The sequence below is a fragment of the Danio rerio genome, chromosome 18 (genome assembly GCF_049306965.1).
Source record: "Danio rerio strain Tuebingen ecotype United States chromosome 18, GRCz12tu, whole genome shotgun sequence".
Classification (NCBI taxonomy): Eukaryota; Metazoa; Chordata; class Actinopteri; order Cypriniformes; family Danionidae; genus Danio; species Danio rerio.
Genome location: NC_133193.1, coordinates 1,660,001 through 1,687,968, shown reverse-complemented (window position 1 = coordinate 1,687,968; position 27,968 = coordinate 1,660,001). Strand labels below are relative to the sequence as shown.

General features: G+C 38.9%; 1 protein-coding gene across 1 annotated transcript in view; it reads left to right on the top strand.

Annotated features, from left to right (window-relative positions):
* The window catches only part of hcn4 (hyperpolarization activated cyclic nucleotide-gated potassium channel 4), a 140,672-nt gene that overhangs the window by 73,050 nt on the left and 39,654 nt on the right, over positions 1-27,968 (top strand). The window contains exon 4 of the mRNA XM_680986.9: positions 2,719-2,937. Coding sequence (XP_686078.4) covers positions 2,719-2,937 — 219 coding nt within the window. The remainder of the gene's footprint in view (positions 1-2,718; positions 2,938-27,968) is intronic.

Below are 27,968 nucleotides of genomic sequence, written 5' to 3'. Positions count from 1 at the left end.
CACAAAATAGCCGAATGACATCTATTTCAGCCTTCATTTATACATATGACATGTCTTAAAGCAAGATATACAGCAACATTCTAGGTGAGAGTAATCTACAGTATGAATGTTTTATGCATGTTTTATTTTGATTAATAAACACAATAAATATGTGTTACTATTATTCCTAACTTATTTACAGCAACATAACAATACTATGGATTAAATAACTATAATACAAAAGAGATACAATAATGCAAATACATAAAAAAGCCAAGAAATATTTTCATTTCTTTACATTGAACTAAAAACTAAAAATAATTACATATTTTATTTGTGAATCTTCCTTTATTCTTAACATTTATTCATATATTTTAATATGAAAGTTCACAAACATTAGTTAGTGCACTGTCTGCATGCAAATAGCCTTATTGTAAAGAATAATATGACTGATTCACAGAACTTTTTTTAATGTTATTTAATATTAACATGTTTTAATGGTTTGCATATAATTAAATAAAAATGGAGCAGTCTTATTTTAGTTGTTCAGGATGGAGCTCTGCTCATGACATGAAAGAAAAACCAACAAACCCTGTGCTCAAATTATTCATTTGATCCTCTGATTTATTGGAGCATGTTCACTATTCATTCATTCCTTCCCTCATTTCAAGTAAATAGTGGGCATGATTTCTTAATTTGATCCCTATATTTACTAGAGCGTGTGCACGATTTCTTAATTCATCTCAGGTTAATGGTCAAATAAGCCGAAATAGTGGCAAAAATGCTTATATTTTGATGACATTTTAAGGTATTTGCTCATGTAAAAGTAGACTCACTCTGACGGAATTATTTAAATCAACAAATCATTAATTGAAGACTCACTCTGACTGGATCATTTGAATCAGTGAATCTTTAACTGTAGACTCACTCTGACTGAATCATTTGAATCAACAAATCGTTAACTGGAGACCAGCTCTGAACGGATCAAGTGAATCAGTGAATCTTTAACTGGAGACTCACTCTGATTCCTGCATTAAAATCTGTTCATCTTCAACTCGAGACTCACTCTAAACGGATCATTTAAATCAACAAATCATTAACGGAAGATCCGCTCTGACTAGATCAAATGAATCAGTGAATTGTTAACTGTTGACTCACTCTTACCAGATTGTTTGAATCAGTGAATCTTTAACTGTAGACTCACGCTGACCAGATCATTTAAATCAACGAATCATTAACTGTAGACTCACTCATGACTGGAACAACTGAATCAGTGAATATTTACCTGGAGACTCACACTGATTGGATCAATTGAATCAGTGAATCTTTAACTGTAAACTCACTCTGACTGGATCATTTGAATCAAATCATTAATTAAAGAGACTTGCTCTGACTGGATCAGTTGAATCAGTAAATTGTTAACTGAAGACTTTTTCTAATTGGATCATTTGAGTCAGTGAATCTTTAACTAGACTCACTCTGACTAGTTTATTTGAATCAACAAATCATTAACTGAAGACTCGCGCTGACTAAATCATTTGAATCAATGAATTTTTAACTATAGACTCATGCTGAATGGATCATTTGAATCAACAAATCATTAACTCGAGACTCGCTCTGACTGAATAAATTGAATCAGTGAATCTTTAACTATAGACTCATTCTGAACAGATCATTTTAATCAAATCATTAACTCGAGACTCGCTCTGACTGAATAAATTGAATCAGTGAATCTTTAACTGTAGACTCACTCTGAACGGATCATTTAAATCAAATCATTAACTCAAGGCTCACTCTGACTGGATTAATTGAATCAGTGGATCTTTACTGTAGACTCACTCTGAATGGACCATTTGAATCAAATAATTAACTCGAGACTCACTCTGACTGGATCAATTGAATTTAAAAAAGCCTTAAAAGGAGACTCACTCTAACTGGATCAATTAAATCAGTGAATCTTTAATTGTAGAATCACGCTTTCAGGATCAAGTGAATCAGTGGATCTTGAACCGTAGACTAACTCTGAATGGATCATTTGAATTAAATCATTAACTGTAGACTCAATTTGATTGGATCATTTGAATCAACCAATCATTAACTGTAGACTCGCTCTCACTAAATCATTTGAATCAACAAATCATTAACTGGAGACTCACTCTGACTGGATCATTTGAATCAGGCAATCTTTAACTGTGGAATCATTCTGATCAGATCATTTGAATCATCAAATCATTAACTCGGGAATCGCTCAGACTGGATCAGTTGAATCAGTGAATCTTTAACTGTAGACTAACTCTGAACGGATCATTTGAATCAGATTATTACCTGGAGACTTTCACTTATTGAATCAATTGAATCAGTGAGTCATTAAACGAAGACTCGCTCTAACTGCTATGAGTGTATGGTAAATCAGAAACTCACTCTGATCGGATCCTTTGAATGAATGAATCATTAACTGGAGACTCACTCACACTGGATCATTTGAATCAGTGAATTATGGGTGAAGTGTATGTTATGGTGTCAACAGTGTCAAACATAAATAGATTCTAATAACATTACAGGTGTTTGCTCATGTTTTCTCTTATATAAAATGATTAGTTGGCAAGATTATATATGATTATTATTATTGTTGTTATTTTAGTGTTGCTTGTCTTAGTTCATGAAGTCATTGTGAGTATCATCAGGTCATCTGTGCCATGAACTGTTTATGATTCTCTCTCTGTGTCTGTCTTTCTCCAGAACGACACGTGGGGTCAGCAGTATTCCTACGCTCTCTTCAAGGCCATGAGCCACATGCTGTGTATAGGATATGGCATGTATCCTCCCGTGGGCATGACAGACGTGTGGTTGACCATCCTCAGCATGATCGTGGGTGCCACGTGTTACGCCATGTTTGTTGGGCACGCCACAGCGCTGATCCAGTCCCTGGACTCCTCGCGCAGGCAGTATCAGGAGAAGGTGAGTGGCCACCAGTTGGTTAACATAATGAAGAAATGAGGAAAACAGCAGGGGAAGCTTCCCGTGAAGGTGCTGCCGAGGTGCATTCTGGGTTCGACATCTGCTAACGTGGTGAACAAACAGCAGGGACGCTTGTGTATGAGAATGACGTGTGAGTTATGGGTGAACCGTGTTGTTTATTTGGTCAAATTAGTTGCAAGAATGCATTAAGACATTTTAAAGGAATTAGCTCATGCAAAAGTAGAATCGCTTTGACTGGATCATTTGAATCAGTGTATTGTTAACTGGAGGGTGTAGATTCACTCTGACTGAATCATTTGAATCAATAAATCATTAACTGGAGACTCGCTTTGACCGGATGATTTGAATCAGTGAATTGTTAACTGGAGATTGGACTCTAACTTTGACTGAATCATTTGAATCAGTGGGTCATTAACTAGAGACTCGCTCCGACCGGAAGTGGACTTGTTAGCTGGAGAGTGGAGACTCACTCTGACTCAATCACTTGAATCAGTCGATCATTAACTGGAGACTCGCTCTGACCGGAAGTGGATTTGTTAGCTGGAGAGTGGAGACTCACTCTGACTTAATCATTTGAATCAGTGAATCATTAATTGGAGACTTTCTTTTACCGGATGATTTGAATCAGTGAATTGTTAACTGGAGAGTGGAGACTCACTCTTATTGAATCATTTAAATCAGTGAATCATTAAATGGAAACTCGCTCTTACCGGAAATGGATTTGTTAGCTGGAAAGTGGAGACTCACTCTGACTGAATCATTTGAATCAGTGAATTGTTAACTGGAGAGTGAACTTTCACTCTGACTGAATCATTTGAATCAGTGAATCATTAACTAGAGACTTGCTCTGACCAGATCATTTGAATCAGTGAATCATTAACTGTAGACTCACTCTGACTAAATCATTTGAATCAGTGAATCATTAACTGCAGACTCGCTCTGACAGTTTGATTTGAATCAGTGAATCGTTAACCAGAGAGTGGACTCTTACTCTGACTGAATCATTTAAATCAGTGAATCATTAACTGGAGGCTCACTCTAACTGAATCATTTGAATCAGTGAATCATTACCTGCAGACTCACTCTGACAGTTTGATTTGAATCAGTGAATCGTTAACCAGAGAGTGGAGACTCAGTATTTAAGGCAAGCACATTATAAGTAACTAATTAATGACCAAAATAATAAAAGTGATCCCTTACTTTACACTTTGAGTGCAAAAGTAATGTCATTACAAAAACTAGTGACAATTTACACCCATCTCTGACTATGAACCAGACCAATGTTGAAAGTGTGAGGGGTAAATAGGATATTCATGATGCTCGGAAAGAGGAAAGGCGAAAGTCAATTATGTAGAATGTGAGCGAGTGGAGAAACACAGTCCAGCTGGACGACAGCGTGACACTTCTAAACTCATCTCAGCTCGCTAACATGATTACTGCAGTTCCTGCCGGCTACTTTAATTCACAATAATGCACTTATAACGGCCCATAAACAACCAACTCGAGAGCACCCATATTAATATTCTCTCACACTGAGGTTTTGCTCTGATGATTGAAATTAAATTCATGACCCCAACTTTAGGACGTGCGTCATTCTGGGCTGATTTTATTGAACTGTTTGTGTGCTTGCACTTGTGTAGATGTATTATTCCAGGAGGCTCATACTGTTGAAGTCAGAATTATTAGCCCTCCTGAGTTATTGTTTTCCCAATTTCTGTTTAAGATTTCTTCAGCACATTTCTAATCATAACAGTTTTAATAACTCATTTCTAATAACTGATTTATTTTATCTTTGCCATGATGACAGCACATAACATTAGACTAGATATTCTTCAAGACACTAGTATTCAGCTTAATGTGGCATTTAAAGGCCTTACTAGGTTAGTTAGGGTAATTAGACAAGTCATTGTTTAACTGCCGACAGTATAACTAGCCGGCAGCTAGCTCTCTGCAACTCCCACATGGTCGCCCACTGAAGCTAAGCAGGGCTGCGCTTGGTCAGTACCTGGATGGGAGACCACATGGGAAAGCGAGGTTGCTGCCGGAAGTGGTGTTAGTGAGGCCAGCATGGGGGCGCCCAACCTGCGGTCTGTGTGGGTCCTAATGCCCCAATATAGTGACGGGGACGCTATACTGCTCAGTGAGTGCCGTCTTTTGGATGAGACGTTAAACCGAGGTCCCAACTCTCTGGGATCGTTAAAAATCCTCGAAAAGAGTAGAGGTTTAACTCCGGCTACCTGGCCAAATCTGCCCACTGGCCTCTGTCCATCATGGCCTCCTAACATTCCCCATATCATAATTGGCATATCATCATATCACACGGTCTGGCATCCAAGTGGATGCTGCACACTGGTGGTGGATGAAGAGACCCCCCCCCCATTGTGTAAAACGCTTTGAGTGCCCATAAAAGCGCAATATAAATGTAAGGAATTATTATTATTAACAGTGGTTTATTCTGTAGACAATCCTAATATTGTGTAAGGGGGCTAATAATATTGACCTTAAAAAGGCTTTAAAACAATTAAAAACTGTTTTTATTGTAGCTGAAATAAAACAAATAAGACTTTCTGCCGAAAAAAAATAGTATCAGACATACTGTGAAAAAATCCTGAGTCTGTACATCATACATCAGCATCATTTGGGAAATGTTTTCTGACTTTACCTTTATCAGTGGTTGACCTGGTCTCACTCGTGCTCAGCGGGCAGTACGGTGTGCCAGGCGGATCCCTCATGCCCACTGCATGGGCAGATTTTAGTCCCTTCCCTGATGCCCACCTCACCGTAGGTCCATCGCCACATGGTGCGCCATCTGTTGAGACACCAAGGGCTGGAAAAAAAGTGAGAAACACAGAGGTGGAGAAGATGCAACTAAAAACAAACAAACAATATTTTATTTTAGTTTGCATACAGTATTGTTGTGGAGAGGTAAGCATGATCGAATACCCAATAAAGGGGGAGAGCATGCTCAGAGCCCGGCGGCTAATCAGCAGGCCAATCCGAAATAATAAGCAACACCTGTTTATTCTAGTGATTGGACCGGAGAGACACCCGTCTTAAGGAGAACGGGAGGAACAGTCGGGAGAGAGAGCTGAACGACGGCCACATAGTGGGAGCTGTCCTTTACAGTTGTTACTTAAAATAAAAAATCTGTTACTTACCTCAACGCCGACCCTGTCTTCTTCTTCCCACACAAAGAACCTTTGTTACAATTGTATTATTAATTTTCCTTCGGCTCAGTCCCTTATTTATCAGGGGTCGCCACAGCGGAATGAACTGCCAACTATTCCAGCATATGTTTTACACAGCGGATGCCCTTCCAGCTGCAACCCAGTACTGAGAAAAACCCATACACTCTCATTCACACACTCATACAGTACGGCCAATTAAATTCATCAATTCCCCTATAGCGCATGTGTTTGGACTGTGGGGGAAACCGGAGCACCCGGAGGAAACCCAACAAACTCCACACAGAAATGTCAACTAATCCAGCTGGGGCTCGAACCAGCGACCTTCTTGCTGTGAGGCCACAGTGCTGACCACTGAGCCACCGTGCCACCCACAGTATTTATAAAGAATCTGTATACTAGTTTTAAGGTGGGTACATTTTTATTTATTATTTTATTAATATAATGTAATAATAGAATATGTTGTACTGTTCGCTGGGTTTTTGTTGTGTTATTGATAGATTTATTAGCGTCTTATTTTTATAGTTAGTGTGAAATGTATAATTCTAAATGTACAGAAAAACTCCCCAGTCATACTTTAATTGAATGTACAATTCTAGCTTCTAACACACCATTAACCAAGACTTTTAGCTCAATACACTACTAATTAGCTGCTTATTAATAGTTATTGAAGTTGTAGTTTGTGTAGGGTTAGGGATGTGGAATCAGATCATACTTTATAAGTGCTAATATGCAGTTAATGTCCTTTTAATAGGCAGATAATAAGCCTGTAGAACATGCTGTGAATTGTTACTTAAACTAATGTGTAAAGCATGAATGCATTTAACCCAAACTTAATAGTTAAAAAGTATTATTATATTCTACACCAGATATGGTGGCGCAGTGGTGCAGTAGGTAGTGCTGTCGCCTCACAGCAAGAAGGTCGCTGGTTCGATCCTCAGCTCAGTTGGTGTTTCTGTGTGGAGTTTGCATGTTCTCCCTGCGTTCGGCGTAGGTTTCCTCTGGGTGCTCCGGTTTCCCCCACAGTCCAAAGACATGCGGTACAGGTGATTTGGGTAGGCTAAATTGTCCGTAGTGTATGAGTGTGTATGTGAATGTGTGTGTGTATGTTTCCCAGACATGGGTTGCGGCTGGAAGGGCATCCGCTGCGTAAAAACTTGCTGGATAAGTTGGCAACCCCAGATTAATAAAGGGACTAAGCCGACAAGAAAATGAATGAATGAATGAATAACCAGTGTGCGCCACAACCCGAAGTCCCAATCACAGTCAGTGGTTTGTTAAACAAGTGAATTGTAACCTAAAATGTCGTGTAATTTATGAAAAATACGTAATTTCTTTATGTTGTGACGAGCTGCTTTCCAGCAAGTTTTTATGTGGTTGTTAATGTGGAATCCAGGTCAAAATGGTGCATCTGATCAGTAAGGCTGAGAATGTGCAATAACAAGAGCAAAACACAAACACAAACCAAAAATACACCTGAGGAGTGAGCCGGGAAGGCTGAGGGAATTGCATCAACCTCTTGACTTTCTCAGGAAATTGTTTTTGTCTCATAAGGGTAAAGATGGAGGGAGGAGCGAATGAGATGATGTGATGAGCGTCTCTTCATCTGACCTCAGACAGTGTGAAGCAAACTCTCTAAATGTCCTTTAACACTGCACAAAATGCTCTTCTTATAGTTTTTGTCTTGTTTCTAGTCCAAATATCTCAAAATTCTTTAATCAAGAAGCATTTTCTAAACAGGCATAATCAATGTCAAAATGTTTTCTTTTCCTGTTTATATGTTTCCTTAAAATAAGCAAAACAATCTGCCAATAGTGTAAATAAAAAATTTTTATTACAAAACAAAACCTAGATTATTTTACTTGCTCCATTGGTTAATTATTATGCTTGTTTTAAGGTTAAACAATTCAATTGACTCATTATTTCTATATAGTTTTGGTTACACTATTTAAAGGGTGTTCATAAGACATATCATTCATGCAACACAGGCTTATTGTGAAAACGTACCCCCGTATACATATCTGGAGAGCACGAATCATGTAGCCAGAGCTACTTATTCAATTCAATTCAGCTTTATTTGTATAACGCTTTTACCATGTAGATTGTGTCAAAGCAGCTTCACATAAATGGTCATAGTAACTGGATCAGGGTAGTTCAGTTTTTAGTGTTTAAGTTCAGTTCAGTTCAGCTAAGTTCAGTGCGGTTTAAAGTCATTACTGAGAGTCCAAACACTGAAGAGCAAATTCATCGATGCGTAGCTCTACCAATCCTGAACCATGCGAGGCAGTGGCGACAGCGGAGAGGGAAAAAAAACTTCACCGAATTTCTCCGCTGACCAAAAGTCTTGTGCAGTCTTATGGCTGCATTTCATCTTTAAACAAACGTTACGGGGTGGTATGACGCCGTCGACGGCGTTACAAAACGGCTGTTTCTTTTTCCTCTACCAGCTGACCGATTACCTCTGTAAGGACGGCTTTTCCGCTGTTACCAGTTTGCCCAGTAGCTCGTCACGTATGTTGGCACACTGAAGATGCAGAGAGCAGTTGACCATGACAACGAGGTTCGAGTTCAGTGAAGAACAGTTCCAGAAAGCAGGTAAACCAAAAACAAGAGCCAAAAAAATGTAATAAAGAAGCAAATAACAGGGTGAGAATGTGATCAAATTTGAAAACGTGGTAAAAGTCTTTTTTCTTTTTCTGGATTGCTTTTGAAAACACTGTCGGTTGGGTTTAAGGAAGGGGGTGGGGGTGGGTGTTGGCTGGTCAGTCAGTCAGTCGACAGCGGCCTCTGGTGGATCCACGCGAGAACAGCAGGTGCGAACGGCACTTGTGAGAGAAATTTGAGGTCTGAAATAGCGTACACAGCGGCCTCTGGTGAATTTACAAAAACAGCACAAAAAACGTACCTCCTTTGAATTTCGCGCTCTCCAGAAATGTATATAGGGGTACGTATCAATAATGGGCCAGGGTTACATGCTCGTGACAACTTATAAAGTGTCTTTTGCTGAGTTAGGACATTTTAAATGCAAAGATGACATTTTTTGTTTTTTGTTTTTTTGATGACATTGTTATTGCAACTTGACATAAGCAAAATACATCACATCGTTTTTGTTGTTGTCTTTTTTCACTTTTAATGTATAGTTGAATTTGAACTTTTAATGTATAGGACAGTATAGAGTATTGACAGGAAAGCAGAGACAGTGGAAGGATCATCATAGGTGGGATTCGAATTTGGGTTGCCGTGAGCACCGGAGTGCTTGTGTCGACGCACTAACCACTACACCACTGGCGTCGACTTTGTTGTTGTCTTGACAACTTGACATTACCAAGACAGCAAAAGTTGTCATAAATCGGTTATAAACATGCTTGACTGTCATGAACACTCTCGAGATTTAGTATGGTATATGGCAGTGTTAATGCATTTGGTCTTGGCATTATAGATCTGCTACGCTGCTGCTGTTGTTGCTTTGATTATTATGGCAATGCAAGTGCCCAGACCTGCTACTGAAAGTATATAGAGATATGGCTACTGAGACTGCGCGTTTCTGCACGCAACAGTGCAATTTGTCACCAGCTGTACTGCGGTTGTATAGGCAACAACCGTACAAGGAACAACCGCTTTTCCATTGACTTAGTTGCGATGCGCATTTAGCTGGGTTTCTTTATTTATTGATTTATTTTGGAGATAATGTATACATAATTGCATTCAAATATGAATACAACAGAAAGACATAAAACCAATGTAAAACAAACAAAAGCTAGAACAGTTTAGGTATATACATAAATAAAATGTCAAGCAGGAATTTGTCTATAGCTTTAATTATGAAGACAATAAAATATTTTAAAAAATAAAAATAAAAAAAATGATAAAAATACAATAAATAAAAATAAAAAGAGCAGCATTTTGCTAAATATAAATATAAATAAATATTTTTATGCTTTATATGCTGTTATTTCTTATTTGTTTATATTTCACTTGATGCGTTCACTATTTAATGTTTCAATACTCAAAGAAATAACAGCCATTGTTCAATTTTCCCTTGGCTATATGACACTTAATAGGTAATTCCCCTTTATTTAAGGATGTTGCATATTATCCGGCGATAATTAAACTGTTTTAGCAGACATGCCATCTGAGAAACTAACACGCTGTTGCTGCAAGCATAATATATGTAACGTCTGTAGCAGATCTCAACATGGGTGGAGCTGGGGTGGAGGAGGGTCTCCGGAAATGCGCCGCAGCTCAATAGTATAAAACAATACAGAGCATTTAAACTGATGAGGAGCGAGAAAGAGTTTCATGGCAGAAATTTCACTTTTGAATTTGTCTTTAAAATGTCATTTAATATTAATGACGCTGTTAGAAAGTTGTTTGACAGAGCAATGAAACTTTTAATGAGACATTTTTATGTACAATTTATTCCGCTGAAAATATTTGTGATGTTTGTGTCAATGTTTGTGACTGATTTATGACCAGTTTTGTTGTCTTGATGATGTGAAGTTGTCATGACAAAGACAAAAACAGGTTGTGGTGTATTTATTTGTCAAGTTGTCATAATACAAGCGCTGCATGTGAATTGGATGAATTAAATAGGTCATAGTGTATGAGTGTGTATGGGTGTTTCCAGTACTGGGTTGCAGCTGGACGGGCATCCACTGTGTACAAATGCTGGAATAGTTGGCGGTTCATTCCACTGTGTCAACCTCTGAAATAGAGACTAAGTCTGTTCATTTGTGAGGGGTAAATGTCTCTCTGTCAGGATTATTTAGCAATGCTGTAATTCTGAGTAGATGACGGGTGGTTTTGAAACCATAACCTGATGCATTTGTAGTACAGTTATGCAGAAGTCTCGATTTGCTCCTCATTTCATCTCTCTTCAGTATGACACATTAAGCAGATCTCATTTATATTATTCTGTCCTCCTGGCGAACACGAGCGCACGGAAGAAGGCCAGTTAGTCATTCAGAGGAAGGAATAAGAAAAGCAGACGAGATGAGATTTTCAACATCTCCGGGCCTGAATGAATAACAGCATTATGTTTTTTCTGCTGACTGTAATCTAAACACTGACACAAATACCTGTACGGCACCGCAGGGCAAACAGATCCCGCACTATTTCTTTCAAATCTCTCTCTCTCTCTCTCTCTCTCTCTGATTCAACTCTTATATTAGATATTCATGGCAGTCTGAACATGCGCTGGGAACTGAGCGTTTGGTTTACGACTGCTTCAGTTTGCCTGCTCCTTCATTGTGATGTTTTTAATGCCTGCAGCTTATGTGTTTACTGTAGGAGTGGCACGGATTATTCAAAGCGTTTGGGGAGATTTCTTGATTTAAAGATGATGTAAAATCACTGAGGACACACACAGAGAGAGAGAGAGAGAGATATGTGAACTGTTTAGCAAGTCCTGCTAGTTGTGATTTTGGTTTTGTTTTGCTTTGGGGTTTTTTTGGCTTGATTTTATGAGAACTCTTGCAGAAATCTGATTTATGGCAATATACACTGACCGGCCACTTTATTAGGTACTTCTGTTCAACTGTTTATTGACACAAAATTTTAATCAGCCAATCACATGGCAGCAGCTCACTGCATTTAGGCATGTAGACATGGGGAAGACGATCTGCTGCAGTTCAGAGCGAGCATCAGAATAGGGAAGTAAGAGGATTTAAGTGACTTTGAATGTGGCATGGTTGTTGCTGCCAGACGGGCTGCTCTGAGTATTTCAGAAACTGCTGATCTACTGGGATTTTCACGCACAATCATCTCTAGGGTTTACAGAGAATGCTCCAACGAAGAGGAAATATCCAGTGAGCGGCAGATCTGTGGGCGCAAATGCCTTGTTGATGAGGCCAGAGGTCAGAGGAGAATGGCCAGACTGGTTCCAGCTGATAGAAAGGCAACAGTAACTCAAATAAGCACTCGATACAACCGAGCTCTGCAGAAGAGCATCTCTGAACACACAACACGTCCAACCTTGAGGCGGATGGGCTACAGCAGCAGAAGAGCACACCGGGTGCCGCTCCTGTCAGCTAAGAACAGGAAACTGAGGCTACAATTCACACAGACTCACCAAAACTGGACAATAGAAGATTGGAGAAACGTTGCTGCTCTGATGAGTCTCCATTTCTACTGACACATTCGGATGCTCGGCTCACAATTCAGCGTCAACAACATGAAAGCATGGATCATCCTGCCTTGTATCAGCGGTTCAGGCTGGTGGTGGTGGTGTAATGGTGTGGGGGAGATTTTCTTGGCACACTTTGTGTCCATTAGTACCAATTCAGCATCAGCCTACCTGAGTATTGCTGCTGACCATGTCCATCCCTTTATGAGCACAGTGTCTCCATCTTCTGATGGCTACTTCCAGCAGGATAACGCAGCATGTCATAAAGCTCAATCATCTCAGACTGGTTTCTTGAACATGACAATGAGTTCACTGTACTCAAATGGCCTCCACAGTCACCAGAGCTCAATCCAATAGAGCATCTTTAAGATGTGCAACGGGAGATTGGCGATATGGATGTGCAGCCGACAAATCTGCATCATCTGAGTGATGCTATCATGTCAATATGGAGCAAAATCTCTGAGAAATATTTTCAGTAGCTTGTTGAATCTCTGCCATGAAGGATTAAGGCAGTTCTGAAGGCAAAAGCAGTCCAACCTGGTACTAGAAAGGTGTACCTAATAAAGTGGCCAGTGAGTGTATGCATATTAGTATGTTCATATTTAGATTGCACATATGTAATATGTCATAAATGAAGCATATTTTTTTAAAATAATGCAAAATTAGCTGTAATTTTTATATATGTTCATATGTGGCCATATATCTAATATATTTCAACATATTTGTAATTCCAGTGGTTCAAAATTATATGTAAGCTGACATTATGCTTATTGCATTTATGAGATATTTTATGTAATGCAAAATATTAACTTGTATGTCATGAGTAATTTTCATATATTTCCATATATACTTTTTTATATATGGGAAGTGGTGGCTGGTGTGTATTGTAGCTTGAGGGTGTAAAGATGGTGTTAAATATTCATTGGTAGTAGATTATTGGTCATTAATGACTGGATCAATATCTGTACATTTCAAATTGGAAATTGGGTCATGAATAATTAAATCACAATGAATGGGAAAGAAAACATTTAAATTCAGATACTAACTGCACGGGTTTCATTAATGTGCATTTATATCTTAAAGCAAGAGAAAAATCTGCTGATGGCGTCAGAAAATAGATTTCCTTAAAGGCATGAAGTTGATTTTCTGCCTCTGTTTCTGGCTTTTTGATTTAAGTAATCTTTTTGATCACTTTTAAAAAAACGTATATGAATAATATTTCAATAGTTTTTTTTTTTTCTGTAAAAATGTTTAGCTTGAAAATGACGACCTCAAAAACAGGGTGATGATAATGACAGAAAAGCTGTGTGTACAGTTTGTAAAACTACTATAGTATGGGATTTAAATATGGGAGGGAGAGCGCTGACAGCTGTGCAAAAATAGTAAATCTAAGGTAAATGATCCATTGATATTAGGGCTGTAACGATACAATGTGTATCACAATATAGTGTTCACGATTCGATGTGTATCACGATATTTGGAATAAAAATTTACAATGAAACTGAAATGCAAATTTTAGTAAAAAAAGTTTTTTAAATTACCAAGTGAACTATTTGTATGTATTTCTTTTGTTTCAACTTCTTTCATTTAAACTGAACCTTCTTAAAGAAAATAAATTAAACAGGCCTGTCTCTGGAAAACAAAACAATTTAAAACTTTTTATAAAATATTATTGAAATGACGGAGGAAATGTAAGTAAAAGTAAAGGTGCAAAAATAATAATAGCTTTCTATTCAAATAAATTTAACAGTAAAAGCTTAAGGCTTTGCTTGGTTACTTGCGTTTTTTTGTGTGTGCAAAAAATAAATAAATCCACATTTCCAGATAGTCAGCAGTTCTATAAGATAATCCTGAACTGATGTGTATCTGTCTGAGGTTTTTATGGATGGCTGTCTTCATGTTGGGCATGATAAGTGACAGACTGGCCATCTTTTCAGCAGACAGGACCGTCGTGGCCCTTTTCAGCAGTTTAAACAGGTTTACTATTTCTTCAGCGTCGCTGATGTCGGCGCTATCAAGTGTATCATGTTGACGTGCATTTTTGTGCACCTCTGTACTCAAAACATTTAATGCTTGTCGCAATCATAACTCTAAAATGCGATATGATTATTTAAATGATGTGCACACTTTCGCACGCGGCTACTAAATGATTTGTGCCACAAACTGAATGTTGTTTACAAATTTATTACCTGTTACTCACAACCTTTGCAAGTTCTGTTCACTGAAGTAGACGCGTTTGTCATTAAGTAATCCACCCTCTGTAGTGTCAGCTCACGTCATGTGGGATTTTGCGGCCGCGAACACATCATTATATGAAGACAGAATAATGTTTTGAGTGAATTGTACCTTATAAATACAGTATGTGACTCTTTCAACACCATTAGGAGGTGTCCATGTCGCTGAGCTAAGTATGTGAATCACTGTGAAGACTTTAAAACTTCGGCTATGTTTGACCCAGTATGCGTGTCAAAAAGCGGACGAGTCTAAAGACTGTTAAAGCGAATCCGGCTTGCAGCTGGAAGTGCATTCGCTGCGTAAAACATATGCTGGAATAGTTGGCGATTCATTCCACTGTGGCGCCCCCTGATAAATAAGGGACTAAGCCGACGGAAAATGAATGAATGAATATATCAGATGTGGATCATGTGTTTTCTTGTGCACTATGCAGAGTTTGATAAGCAGCAGGTGTTTGAAATAAAGTGGTGGGTCTCTGTTTAAATCAGTCATCTGCTTTAAAAGAGTTTGACAAACCCATCCGTCCTCATAATGAGCCTGCGGTCGCGCTGTCTGCCCTGTTTTTGGAGATGCAGAATTGCCAACTAGGTTAACCAGCCATTTTGGCTCAGAGTGCCGGGTCAAACAGTGATCCGCTAATGTGCCGTGCATCCCATGGCAACCAAACCAGCGGCTCCATGCGTGCCAGACGTCCTATAGAGGAACCGTTAACCCACTAAACACAGATTATTATGAGGAGAGCAGGCCGCGTGTCCGTCCGCTAGCTTGACTAATGTGTTCTCTGAGCCGTCGGAAGACTGACAGACGGCAGAGACTCGGTGTGTGTGTGTGTGTGTTTAGTTGTGTGTGTTTAACAGGTAGAGACAGAATGAAACTCACACACACACACACACACCTGGCTGTTGTTGTTATCGTATGAGACAGTAGCCAGCGGGTTCCTCTTAAAAACTAGTTCCTGTCCAGAAAAGACGAGACAGATCCTGACGGAAACCTCACATGCACTTGAACAGCCATGGGATGTTTGCTTTGTGATAGAGTTGAACACACACACACACACATTAGGCCTACACACATTATCGAAAACGTTTTGTTATTGCGATAGTAGATTATATTGCAGAGAGGTATACATATTTTATGTGTCGAGCATTTGTGATACATGCATAGCTTGTTTATGCAGATTTGACCAATCAGATGGAGACTTACTATCTTTAGACCCACCTCCCCAGTAGTGGCTGTTCTGCTATTGGCTGGAATGGCCCAATGGTGAATCTAGTGCTGAAAATAAGAGAGAGAGAGGAAAATGACAGCAACCAATAAAAAACCCAAAATATAGAGGTTTACATGCATTCATAGTGTTTTAAACCTGAATAAGATTCAATTAGATCTCAAAACAATCTAATAATATTATCATATCTATTAATGATGATATCAAATGTATGTAATAATCAAAATAATATGATATGAAATTTAGATTTTTGTATTATCATTACATAAATAAACAATTAGGAATGTAAATATATATATATATATATATGTGTGTGTGTGTGTGTACATTCACCAAACATTTTATTAGGTACACCTTTCTATTACGGGGTTGGCCCCTTTTTTGCCTACAGAACTGCCTTAATCCCTCATGGTAGAGATTCAACAAGATACTTGAGCCCTACTGATGAGCCCAAAGTGAGTCCAGAAAATCTCCCCCAAACCATTACACCACCACCACCAGCCTGAACCGCTGATACAAGGCAGGATGGATCCATGTTGTTGAGGCCAAATTCTGAGCCGAGCATCTGAATGTGTCAGCAGAAATGGAGACTCATCAGAGCAGCAACGTTTCTCCAATCTTCTATTGTCCAGTTTTGGTGAGTCTGTGTGAATTGTAGCCTCAGTTTCCTGTTCTCAGCTGACAGGAGCGGCACCCGGTGTGCTCTTCTGCTGCTGTAGCCCATCCGCCTCAAGGTTGGACGTGTTGTGTGTTCAGAGATGCTCTTCTGCAGAGCTCGGTTGTAACGAGTGCTTATTTGAGTTACTGTTGCCTTTCTATCAGCTGGAACCAGTCTGGCCATTCTCCTCTGACCTCTGGCATCAGCAAGGCATTTGCGCCCACAGAACTGCCGCTCACTGGATATTTCCTCTTTGTCAGAGCATTCTCTGTAAACCCTAGAGATGGTTGTGCGTGAAAATCCCAGTAGATCAGCATTTTCTGAAATACTCAGAGCAGCCCGTCTGGCAGCAACAACCATGCCACGTTCAAAGTCACTTAAATCCCCTTACTTCCCCATTCTGATGCTCGCTTTGAACTGCAGCAGATCGTTTTGATCATTTCTACATGCCTAAATGCATTGAACTGCTGCCATGTGATTGGCTGATTAGAAATTTGCACTAACGAGCAGTTGGACAGGTGTACCTAATAAAGTGGCCGGTGAGTGTGTGTGTTTGTGTATATATATAATAATTTTCAGTAGTATTCAATATTATAATAATTGTTGCTTTTATCTTTCTAAATTTTTTTTTATTTCTGTTCTGTTTTACAGTTTATTACTCGATAATTTACAACACTTCGATCGGTTCTGGTTGGTTTTAAATGTGTTGTATAAATAAATACTGTCCTATGCTGTACTGTACTGTATATCTCATATTTTCCCGGTATCATGCAATGAATAACTCAATTTATTCCTGTTTATTTAACTTGGACTCATGCAGGCTATAGTGAATTGCTTAGGAATATATTGATATTATAAATACATTCAGAAAAGTCTCGGCAGAAAGCTCTTGAACAGCCGCTGTTCTGCGTGAAAGAACAGGAGGCAAATATTTGCTCAGACACTGGATGAAATTATCATGAGAAAGGCCGGTTATAATCTGCCATGAATGGAGGCTTCTTTTGTACTGCGCTCGTGTCTGTCAGCGCTGGCTAATATTAGCTTCAGAAAGAGAAAGCGAGAGGCTGAACTGAAGGAAGAGCCTGTCAGAAATGTGTACTGTATGATTGTGATTAGGGTTTATGGGCTGATCAGTTTCTCTGACTCAAGTAGTGAACAAGAGCCAAAATCAAAGCAACTGTTGACAGTCTACTACTCTCACTAGTTAGGGGAGGGGGGGGAATCCTGTTAGTACATACAGTGTACTAACTAGTTAGTACACTACCTGACAAAAGTCTTGTGATGGATCTCAGTTATAAGAACAACAAATAATATAATATTAATAGTGAATAATAGTGTGTGCATTGTATGCTGCAAATTAAATTTCCCTACAGGGACAAATAAAGTTAACTAACTAGCTAGCTAACTAACTAACTAACTGAATAACTAGCTAGTGTATGAAATAATCAAATTATTTAGCTATAATGTACGTTTAGAAACACGGTCAAATGAATATAAGAAAATGATTAGCTCTGCTGTTGTCTGCTATTATCTCATGTCACCCGTGTAACGTGCCATCATTCAAACTAAATTAAGTAACTATAATAAAGCTTGTCGTTTGATGCCATGTCCCGGGGAGCGTGTACATTATCACCTGGCTGGCTCCCTTCAGTTCATTTCCATATGAACTGCGCCTTCACTGCGGGCGGGATCACGTTCGCTGCAATGAGGCGACAGGAGAATCCAGTCCTGACTTTTATACAGATTACATGAAAGGAGATTATTTGTTTTCGACTTGAAAAGATTAATGCAAAAGTAGACATATCAAGCTTTCTTTAGAAACATCTTACAAGTTTCTTTGTCGAGTATTTGCTGAGTTTCAGTTCATTTTAATGACGTGTTTTTCCTGACACAGTCTACTGTTGCGCGCTCCTCATGCAGGCTACTTGTAATATCAAAGCCTCGTGGGCGTGGCTGCATTAACTCTAATGAGCTCAGACTGAGAAGCTAGACATCGCGTTGGTTTCATACTAATTACTTTATCAAACAATATTTGTTTTCAACATGCATAGCTGCATTTAAAAGTAGACACCAAGCTTTATAAAGATATGTGTCTCATGTCTGGGTGTTTTGTTTTCGCGGAGTTTCAGCGTATTTTACTGACGCGTTTCTAAAAACAGTTCACGGAGAGAGAAAAGACAGAATGCCTACACTGTTTATTATCCTTGTTTCGCAAAAGCACACACATTTGTTTTTGTTGTGAGTGTACACATTTAAAACTAGACACCTAATAGATTCGATTGATGTATTGATCTTATCTGTACAATCAAAACTGAAAGTGTAATACACGGTCTTCGACCCCAGGGGGTTAATGTGTTCCAATGTATAGTAAACCGAGCTCATCAGTGCCCTTAATAGTGCTCGAATTAGTGCACACGACCACTAATGAACAACCCCGGGAGCTAGGGTGTTGATTGAGACGCAGCCCCTGAAAGACTTTGTTTCTCTTTAAGGAGTATTTAAACATTTCGGAAACTTTGCGTGGTCCAAAATAAAGATTGAGAAGACACTTTTTAAAATAGTTTCTCTGTGATTGGTGTGATGTGAGATCTCTGACCGTGTGATTCCTGCCTCAGCTGTGCTGTTAATTAAAGACTGATTTCACAGCACACACACTCCTCTTCCTCTGCGCTCGTGGGACTCACACACTCCGCTCAGGATTATGGGACGACGTGGCTTTCCTGGACAGTGTTCTGCATGTTCTTATTCTTATCTACCTGCTGACAGAGAGAAGCACCGCGACCCAATTCACACACTTCCAGCATTACCGAGAGTGTGAGATTAGGATTATCTTGCTCATAATCGCAGTATGCTGAACGCGGTATCATATATCTCTGCTGGATTTTAAAGGCAGAATTTGTGCGCGTCTGTAATGCTTTTGATGTTATAATTCTTAAATTAAAGCATGAATTCACAGATTATTTGTCAGCTGAGTCTGTTTGACCTGAATGCATTTATATTTGAATAATGTAATGGCACATTTGCATGTCCTCATTGTGAAATTGGTTAATAGTCATGTGACCTGCCGGTAAATCATTCATTCATTCATTTTCTTGTCGGCTTAGTCCCTTTATTAATCCGGGGTCGCCACAGCAGTATGAACCGCCATCTTATCCAGCAAGTTTTTACGCAGCGGATGCCCTTCCAGCTGCAACCCATCTCTGGGAAACATCCACACACACATTCACACACACACTCATACACTACGGACAATTTAGCCTACCCAATTCACCTGTACCGCATGTGTTTGGACTGTGGGGGAAACCGGAGCACCCGGAGGAAACCCACGCGAAGGCAGGGAGAACATGCAAACTCCACACAAAAACGCCAACTGAGCCGAGGTTTGAACCAGCGACCTTCTTACTGTCAGGTGACAGCACTACCTACTGCGCCACTACCTCGCCGCCGGTAAATCAGTCAAAGATTTTAAGTATTTACATGTATATGTATTAATCTTGTATTTCTGATTTGATTATGAAGTGTTTTTAATAAAATGTTTATCATTTACTTGCAATTTAATATCTGAAAATACTTCAGATGTTTAAATTCTCGACTATTCTTTCATTGTTTTGTCTAATAATGCATCACAGTGGTGCCGTGGGTAGCACGATTGCCTCACAGCAAGAAGGTTGCTGATTTAAGTCCTGGCTTGGTCAGTTGGCATTTCTGTGTGGAGTTTGCATGTTCTCACCATGTTGGCGTGGGTTTCTTCCGGGTGCTCCGGTGTCCCTCACATTCCAAAGACATGGGCTATAGGGGAATTGGGTAGGCTAAATTGTTGTAGGCTAAATTCTCCAGCAGGATAGCGCTCCTTCTCATACTTCAGCCTCCACATCAAAGCTCCTGAAAGCAAAGAGTGTTCCAGGATTGGCCAGCCCAGTCACCAGACATGAACATTATTGAGCATGTCTGGGGTAAGATGAAGAAATGGAGTTAAAGATGAATCCAAAGACTCTTGATGAGCTCTGGGAGTCCTGTTGAACACTTTCTTCTTCATTCCAGATGACTTTATTAATCAGTGGTTTGAGTCATGTCAGAGATGTATGGATGCAGTCCTCCAAGCTCATGATGGAGTCAGACACAATATTCATTCTGTCTCCACTGCAGCAGGACTTTATCTTCTATACTGGACATTATTTCTGTTCAGTGATGAGACTTTAGTCTGAGCAGAGTCAGACCGCACTGTCATGATGAAATCATTAATAATTAAGACATGATCATGTGTTATTGTGCTCAAATAAGCAAAATCTAAAGGCCTTTGCCTTTCATATAAGACACTTCTGATACCAAATCATCAACTAGAAGTCCAGTTATTATTTGTTCTTCCTAAAATTTGGCTAGATGACAAGACTTTTGTCAGGTAGTGTGTGTATATATTAGGGGTGTAACGATATTAAAACCAAACCGAAATATCGCGATACACCAACCACGATACGTATCGCAAAACTCTCGTGGCGTACCGCGGTACTCTCACGCCCCCTGCTGCCCATTGTTGAGGTTGACGTCACTTGTCTCTAACTAATTGAACCAATTTAAACACATCTTTATTATCATATTTGATTAAATTGTTTTAGTAATGATGAGGATTTGTTCTAAATATTATGTAAAAACGAGATCAAAGGAAAAAGCGCTCTCTCTCCCGCTCTTCCTGACATGCTTTTTACATTCCCGCGCTGCGTCGCCAAATGATGATAGATCGGTCTCCTGACCAATCAGCTGTCAAAAAGGCGGACCTACAGAAATGACAGGCATCAGCTGTCATGTAGGCGGACCTACATAAATGACCGGCATAGAGGGAGCGGGAGAGAGAGAGAGAGAGAGAGATCTGGAGGCAAACATACAGCCGACTACAACCCTAACATTAGTTTCTGACACAACTGCAATGTATTTTACTGGTGAATATGTCATGAAAAAACACTTTACAAACACATTATATGTATATTTTTCATTAATTTAAACGGAAACCTATCAATCTAAATGAAACCATATAATTAAAAATGAGCGTCTGTGTCTGCACAGAGATCAAGCCTCTCATCGGAGAATGTGGATATTATTGTGTTTTTGAAGAAGATCTTTCACTAGTCTACACTGCAGTTATTTATTTAATTTTAGTTTATTTAGTTAAGATGGCTGCACTAAAGAGAATAGTTTTTTTTCTGACTAGTCTATATTGGAGGTATTTATTTAATTCTAGTTGTTTACTCGGGTAGCCTGACTGTACTAAAAATGTGATGACAAAGTTAATAAAGAAAAAGTTAAGATGTTCTTGTTATTAAGTGAATTGTCCCTTAGCATTGCTGTTAACATGACATCAACCCTAACCCCACAGCAAACAGAAACCGAACCGTACCGAACCGAACCGTGGCTCCAAAACCGTGAACCGAACCGTGCCTTTTGTGTATCGTTACACCCCTAGTATATATATATATATATATATATATATATATATATATATATATATATATATATATATATATATGTGTGTCTTTTTTTTGATAGCTGTAAAAGATATTAAATGTTGGTGGAGTTTTATTCACACAATACATGTTATGTCCCATTTAATTTTTTAAGTTATTTTATTTTCCTTTATGTTCAACAAGCATTAAAACTGATATTTTTAGAGTGCGTCGTAGATGTATGTGAATTGGCCTGGAACCACTGACAGCCACAGGAGACGAGAAACGTCTGATGAGATAAAACCGCTTCATGACTGAGTGACGCTCTGCTGTATTCACACCATAGATGGAGTCTCATCCGGTGCTTATGTTCACAGAGATCCACTCGCACCCTTCTGCACCTCAACGTGTGTCTCTCCTGACCTGCAATACGAATGTGTGATGCTGGAAAAGCACTGTCCGATTTCCCCGGTGGAATGATCACGCGTCTGTCTCTGTCCGAATGTGCCGAGACACGTTTCACACGAACACAATTACAGAGAGAGAGAGAGAGAGAGAAAACGCACCCAGTAAGGAAGTGTTTGGGTATCTCGGGTAATCCTGTTCGCCAGGCTGGCGTAAGAGCATTACGGAGCAGTCATGACATGTTTTATAATTGCTTAAGTTAATGAGAATTAATTCTATCGCATCTAATCTAGTTGACTCACACAAGCTCTTGCGTGTGGAGTCAGGATTAGCCGTGCGATCGCTCGTAGGGGTCGAGCCCGAGGCAAACGCTGCATGTTATCAGCTCAAATCAAAGACTTCTCACCTTCAGATGGCGTGGGAGAAGAGCCTGATAATGGAGAGAAAACACTGCTGAAAACATGAGGGTTTATAATGCAACTCACCCGTTTCACTGTTAGCTGCATGCATTTAAATCTGTTTCAAGTGGGTCAGACTCAGGGCTGCGTGGTATGACCATTTATTACACAGCTGTCTGGAATACTTGATTCTGATTGGTCAGTTGTGATATTCCAATGTGTTTTATTCCCGGTTAACCACTTTTGAATAACGCTCACATCCATATTCTTCCATCCACAATCATATGTATATGTAAATAATGTGCAGGTTAGTGTATACTCCATCAGCTGTTTCTGTCAGCTTTGTGTTTTAGACTGTTTGGCGCCATCTAGTGTCCGAATAATGTGCAGGTTAGTGTATACTCCATCAGCTGTTTCTGTCAGCTTTGTGTTTTAGACTGTTTGGCGCCATCTAGTGTCCGAATAATGTGCAGGTTAGTGTATACTCCATCAGCTATTTCTGTCAGCTTTGTGTTTTAGACTGTTTGGCGCCATCTAGTGTCTGAATAATGTGCAGGTTAGTGTATACTCCCATCAGCTGTTTCTGTCAGCTTTTTGTTTTTGACTGTTTGGTGCCATCTAGTGTCTAAACAATGTGCAGGTTAGTGTATACTCCATCAGCTGTTTCTGTCAGCTTTGTGTTTTTGACTGTTTGGCGCCACTTTGTGTCTGAATAATTAGGGGTGTCAAAATTAATAGTTTCTTCGGTGCACCGCGATGCAGACGCGGACAATTCGGTATCGGTTCAGTAATAATCATAACCGGTTATTATGTACTGACGTCATTTATCTCCTACGCGCTCTGTCGCGAGGGAGGTGAGCTCAAGTATTTACAACACTCAGCCAACTCAGGGCCGGCCCGTGGCATAGGCACCATAGGCAAATGCTAAGGGCGCTGTACATCCAGGGGGCGCCAGAAATGAGCGCGGTTATGTTGGTTTTGTTTTTGATATCCCTGACACACATTCAGTTATAGACGGCAATAACTCAAAAACCTCTTACTCTAAAAAGATCTAAAGTGTGTTTCCTACAAAAAGACAAAGCTGGTTATGTTTCACAGCTGTCTTTCACGCTCGACATTACGAGCACTGCTCCGTTTTAGTCCTCGCAATATGTGTTTAGCCGGGAGAGCTCGCACTGAGAGGAGCTCTCAGTTAGGCACCGTCAGAAAAGTGCTTCTTTTTTTATTTATTTATTTTTTCGTTTTTCTGCTCCGCTCAGCACGAGCTCTCCCTGTTGCGAGGGCTTAAGTGTGTGTGTGCGTGTGCGTGTGCGTGTGTGTGTGTGTGTGTATGTGTGTGTTTGTTTGTTTGTTTGGTGCTGTCTATGTTTGTGTATGTGTTTGAATGAGAGACAGTGTGGTGCTGTGTGTCTGTGTGTTTATACAGCTTGTTATAGCCTCCCCCCTAAAATATAACACTTTATATAGAAAGCATCGTCAATGCACAGTGATGCACCGAGATATCCTATTGAACCGAATTGAAGGCATGATAATCGTAACCGAACCGAACCGTGAGACCAGTATAGATTCACACCTCTATGAATAATGCACAGGTCAGTGTTTACTCTATCAGCTGTTTTAGTTTCTGTCAGCTTTGTGTTTATGACCGTTTAGCGCCATCTAGTGTCTGAATAATGTGCAGGTTAGTGTATACTTCATCAGCTGTGTCTGTCAGCTTTGTATTTTAGACTGTTTGGTGCCATCTAGTGTCTGAATAATGCGCAGGTTAGTGTATACTCCATCAGCTGTTTTTATATCTGTTTTGTTTCGTTTCTGTTCTGCTGTCAGTTGAGGATTGCTTTATTTTGTACAAAACTTTGGAAAGTGGCTCCTCTTTCAGTGCCTTCGTTCTGCCACCATAAACATGCTCTAAAATTTTAGAGACGCTGTGTAAAACAGCCGTGAAACTGACTGAACGATATAAATGAGACGTTAAATGAGATCATTTACATAAGCATAAAGACGTGTCTTTCTCTTTACTGACAGCAGCACTGGGGCTTCATGATCAATGTTCTCCAGCATGACTTTAGATGAAAATGCCCACATCTTCCATAGAAATCTTAATACGGGATCATCATCTGTCTCTTCATTTTCATGTATAAATCCAAGACGTTCAATGCCACTGAGATTTGTGCTTCTTTTGACCAGTTTAACTCAATCCCCTTGTGTGTGTGTATGTGTGTGTTTATAAGCAGCATGTTTTGACATGTCTGGCCAAAACAGCGTGAACAAGAAATGGCGCCACTTCTTCTGCCTGCCCATTCACTCCAAATCTTTAATTAACACTTGGCAATTACATGCGTTTCCTTGGGGGCTGATAAATGACAAATTTAAAGCTGATTATATTCTGCAGTCCTGATGGTCTGACGCCCATTTGAGTCCTTCTTGAAGTGTGTGTGTGTGTGTGTGTGTGTGTGTGTGTGTGTGTGTGTGTGTGTGTGTGTGTGTGTGTGTGTGTGTGTGTGTGTGTGTGTGTATGTGCTGGGTTTAGGGATTCATGAGGATTTTTTTGCATAGTGACATGGATATGAGTTAGTTGGACTCTGTTATGATGGTTCACGAGGACATGTCTGATGTCTTTGTAATTCAAAATGGTTAAAAATCATACTTGATGTTTGGATTTTGCCACAGGCTTCCTGTGAGGGTTGGATTTAGTTATTTACTATATAAACAAGTTTATAATAGTTTTAGATTTTTCATTAGTTTTAGTTTTTATTTGGCTTTGACTTTTTGTTTTCAAATTCAGTTAGTTATAATGAGTTTTTAGAGGCTGATTTGCTAGTTTTTATTAGTTTGTATGTTTTGAAATGTAGTTTTAAATTAGTTTCAGTGTTAGTTTTTAAGGTTTTTGTTTGTTTCCTTTTGTAAATAAAGATATATGTTAGGTGCAAGATTCAAAAGCATTGAAATAAATATTGTACATTAAAAACTCAACCAAAGATAGGCCACAGATACATGAACACTATCATCTACCACTACCATCTACCTATCCTCAAACTCAAATACAACAGCCCACAAGACAGCAGTCTTAAGTACAATATGTGTGGAAGGCTGCTTCTGTGGTTAAATACACAGTAGGGAATGGAAAGTGATGGGAAGTTCAAAACTTAATATATATTAACAATATTCCTAAGTTTGGACATATCAAAATTATACAGTCAGCAATCATCATTTCAGTCAGTAAAACATCAGCATAACCTGAAAAGTTAATTACAGTTGCAACCCAACTGAAGCATGATTCACTTATTTAACCCCAATACGACTTTCTGTTGCATAAAACTTGCATTTCGCCAGATCCTCTTGGTTTGCCAGCTCTGCAGTTGTTTAAGTTTAGTTCAGCAGGCTGTCATGTACTGTTTATATTCGGTTTACTGAATCACGTATGTGCAGTATTATTGGTTCACCGCTTCTCAGATCTGATCTCAGTGTACTGTTCTAATAACTGAATAACTCAGTATATATTGGTATATTATTTCAAGTCAAACAGGGGTATCAGGCATGTAAAATGTAAGTAGTTTGTGGATAAATGCTTATCATTACTAGAGGCCGTTCATAAATATAAACAACACTGCCATGCTTTTGTATAATGTTATTATTATTAGTAGTAGTAGTATTTATTATATGCATATTTATATTTGTTTTATTAAAAACAAGCTTAGATTTGTCCACCTGTCAGGTTTCAGACCATATGGGGCACAGCATGTGTATTTGGTGATAATTCAGTTTTTTGAGCACATTTTGTTATTATTGTTCATTTATTCGTTTGCTGGGAATTAGAACTGAATCTAGAAATAGTTTTGAAGCAAATCTTTGTGCTTAACAAACAAAATTAATTATGTATAGGTAATGAATGTCTGTGTGTACAGCACGCTTCGTTATCCACGCAAGAGAGAAAGTGAAAGTAAAGTGAAGGCCGATTGGAGGAGGCTCGTTCTTTATCCTCGTGCTGCCGATGCTTTCTTTAACTGTTTTCTCGCTAGTGAAGTCTTCAGTTCTTACACTTAAAAAGTCTACCATGTAAAAAGCAAATGCACCATGGAGTGACTCAACTGACTTTTAAAGGGAATGGGAGATTAGACTCCAGATGGCTCTATTTTGCTATTTCTGCGCAGAATTTTGTTAAAAATCTGCGGATTTATGCAGAATGATTTTGGGAGTATCATAAATAAAACCTTAATATATGAAATACAAAATAATTCCTTTTAAACTTTTATTTAATGTTTACAATGCAAATCCAATTAGATACACTTTATTTGTCTATAAGTCTCTTATGTAATATCTCTACTAAAAGACAGAAAATATTACTTTACAAACTGTATTGCAAATAAATCATATGAACATTTTCATATTAGACGATAATATTACTGAAAATAATAAATAAAACTGAATAAATATAAATGTACACACATTTGCACAAGTAAATAAACAGAATCAATGATGGGCTGGAAATCTGCTGAATTCTGCGCACGCAGATTCCATGTGGGCCTACCGCTAACTAGGGCCAGATGGAATCTGCGGACGTTTTTTGCTATTTCTGTGGAGAATTTGGGTAAAAATCTGCTGATTTCTGTGGACTGATTTTGGGAGTATTATAACTAAAACCTTAATATATGAAATAAAAAGTAATACCTTTTCAACTTTTATTTATTGTTTATAATGTAAATCCAGTAAGATTCACTTTATTTGGTAAACACAGCAAGTCTCTCATTTAATATCTCTACTAAAAGACAGAAAATATTACTGTACAAACTGCATTGTACATAAATCAGATGAACAATTTCACATTAGTCAATAATAATACTTTAGTTAATTAAAAAAACTGATTAGATACAGATTTACACACATTTACTCAAGTAAATTAACATAATTAATGATGGCTAAAAATCTGCGGAATTCTGCACGTGCAGATTCCGTGTGGACCTTCCTCTAACTCTTTAAGAGAATAAGCTCAATCCTGTTAGACCATGTGCTGCGGTGCAGAGTGGATTTATCCATCCATAAAAATAGCAAAAGTGGATTCGGACACGACCTTAATGCTTTTGCTCCCTGTACTTTAGACTTTGTGCCTAGATCAATAAAATAGAGTCACAATATTAGACTAGATATTCTACAAGACACAAGTATTCAACTTAAAGTGACATTTAAAGGCTTAACTAGGGTAATTAGGCAAGTCATTGTATAACAGTGGTCTATTCTGGAGACAATCCAACACTAATATTGCTTAAGGGGGCAAATAATATTGACCTTAAAATGACCTAAAAACTGCTCTTATTCTAGCTTAAATAAAACAAATAAGACTTTCTCCA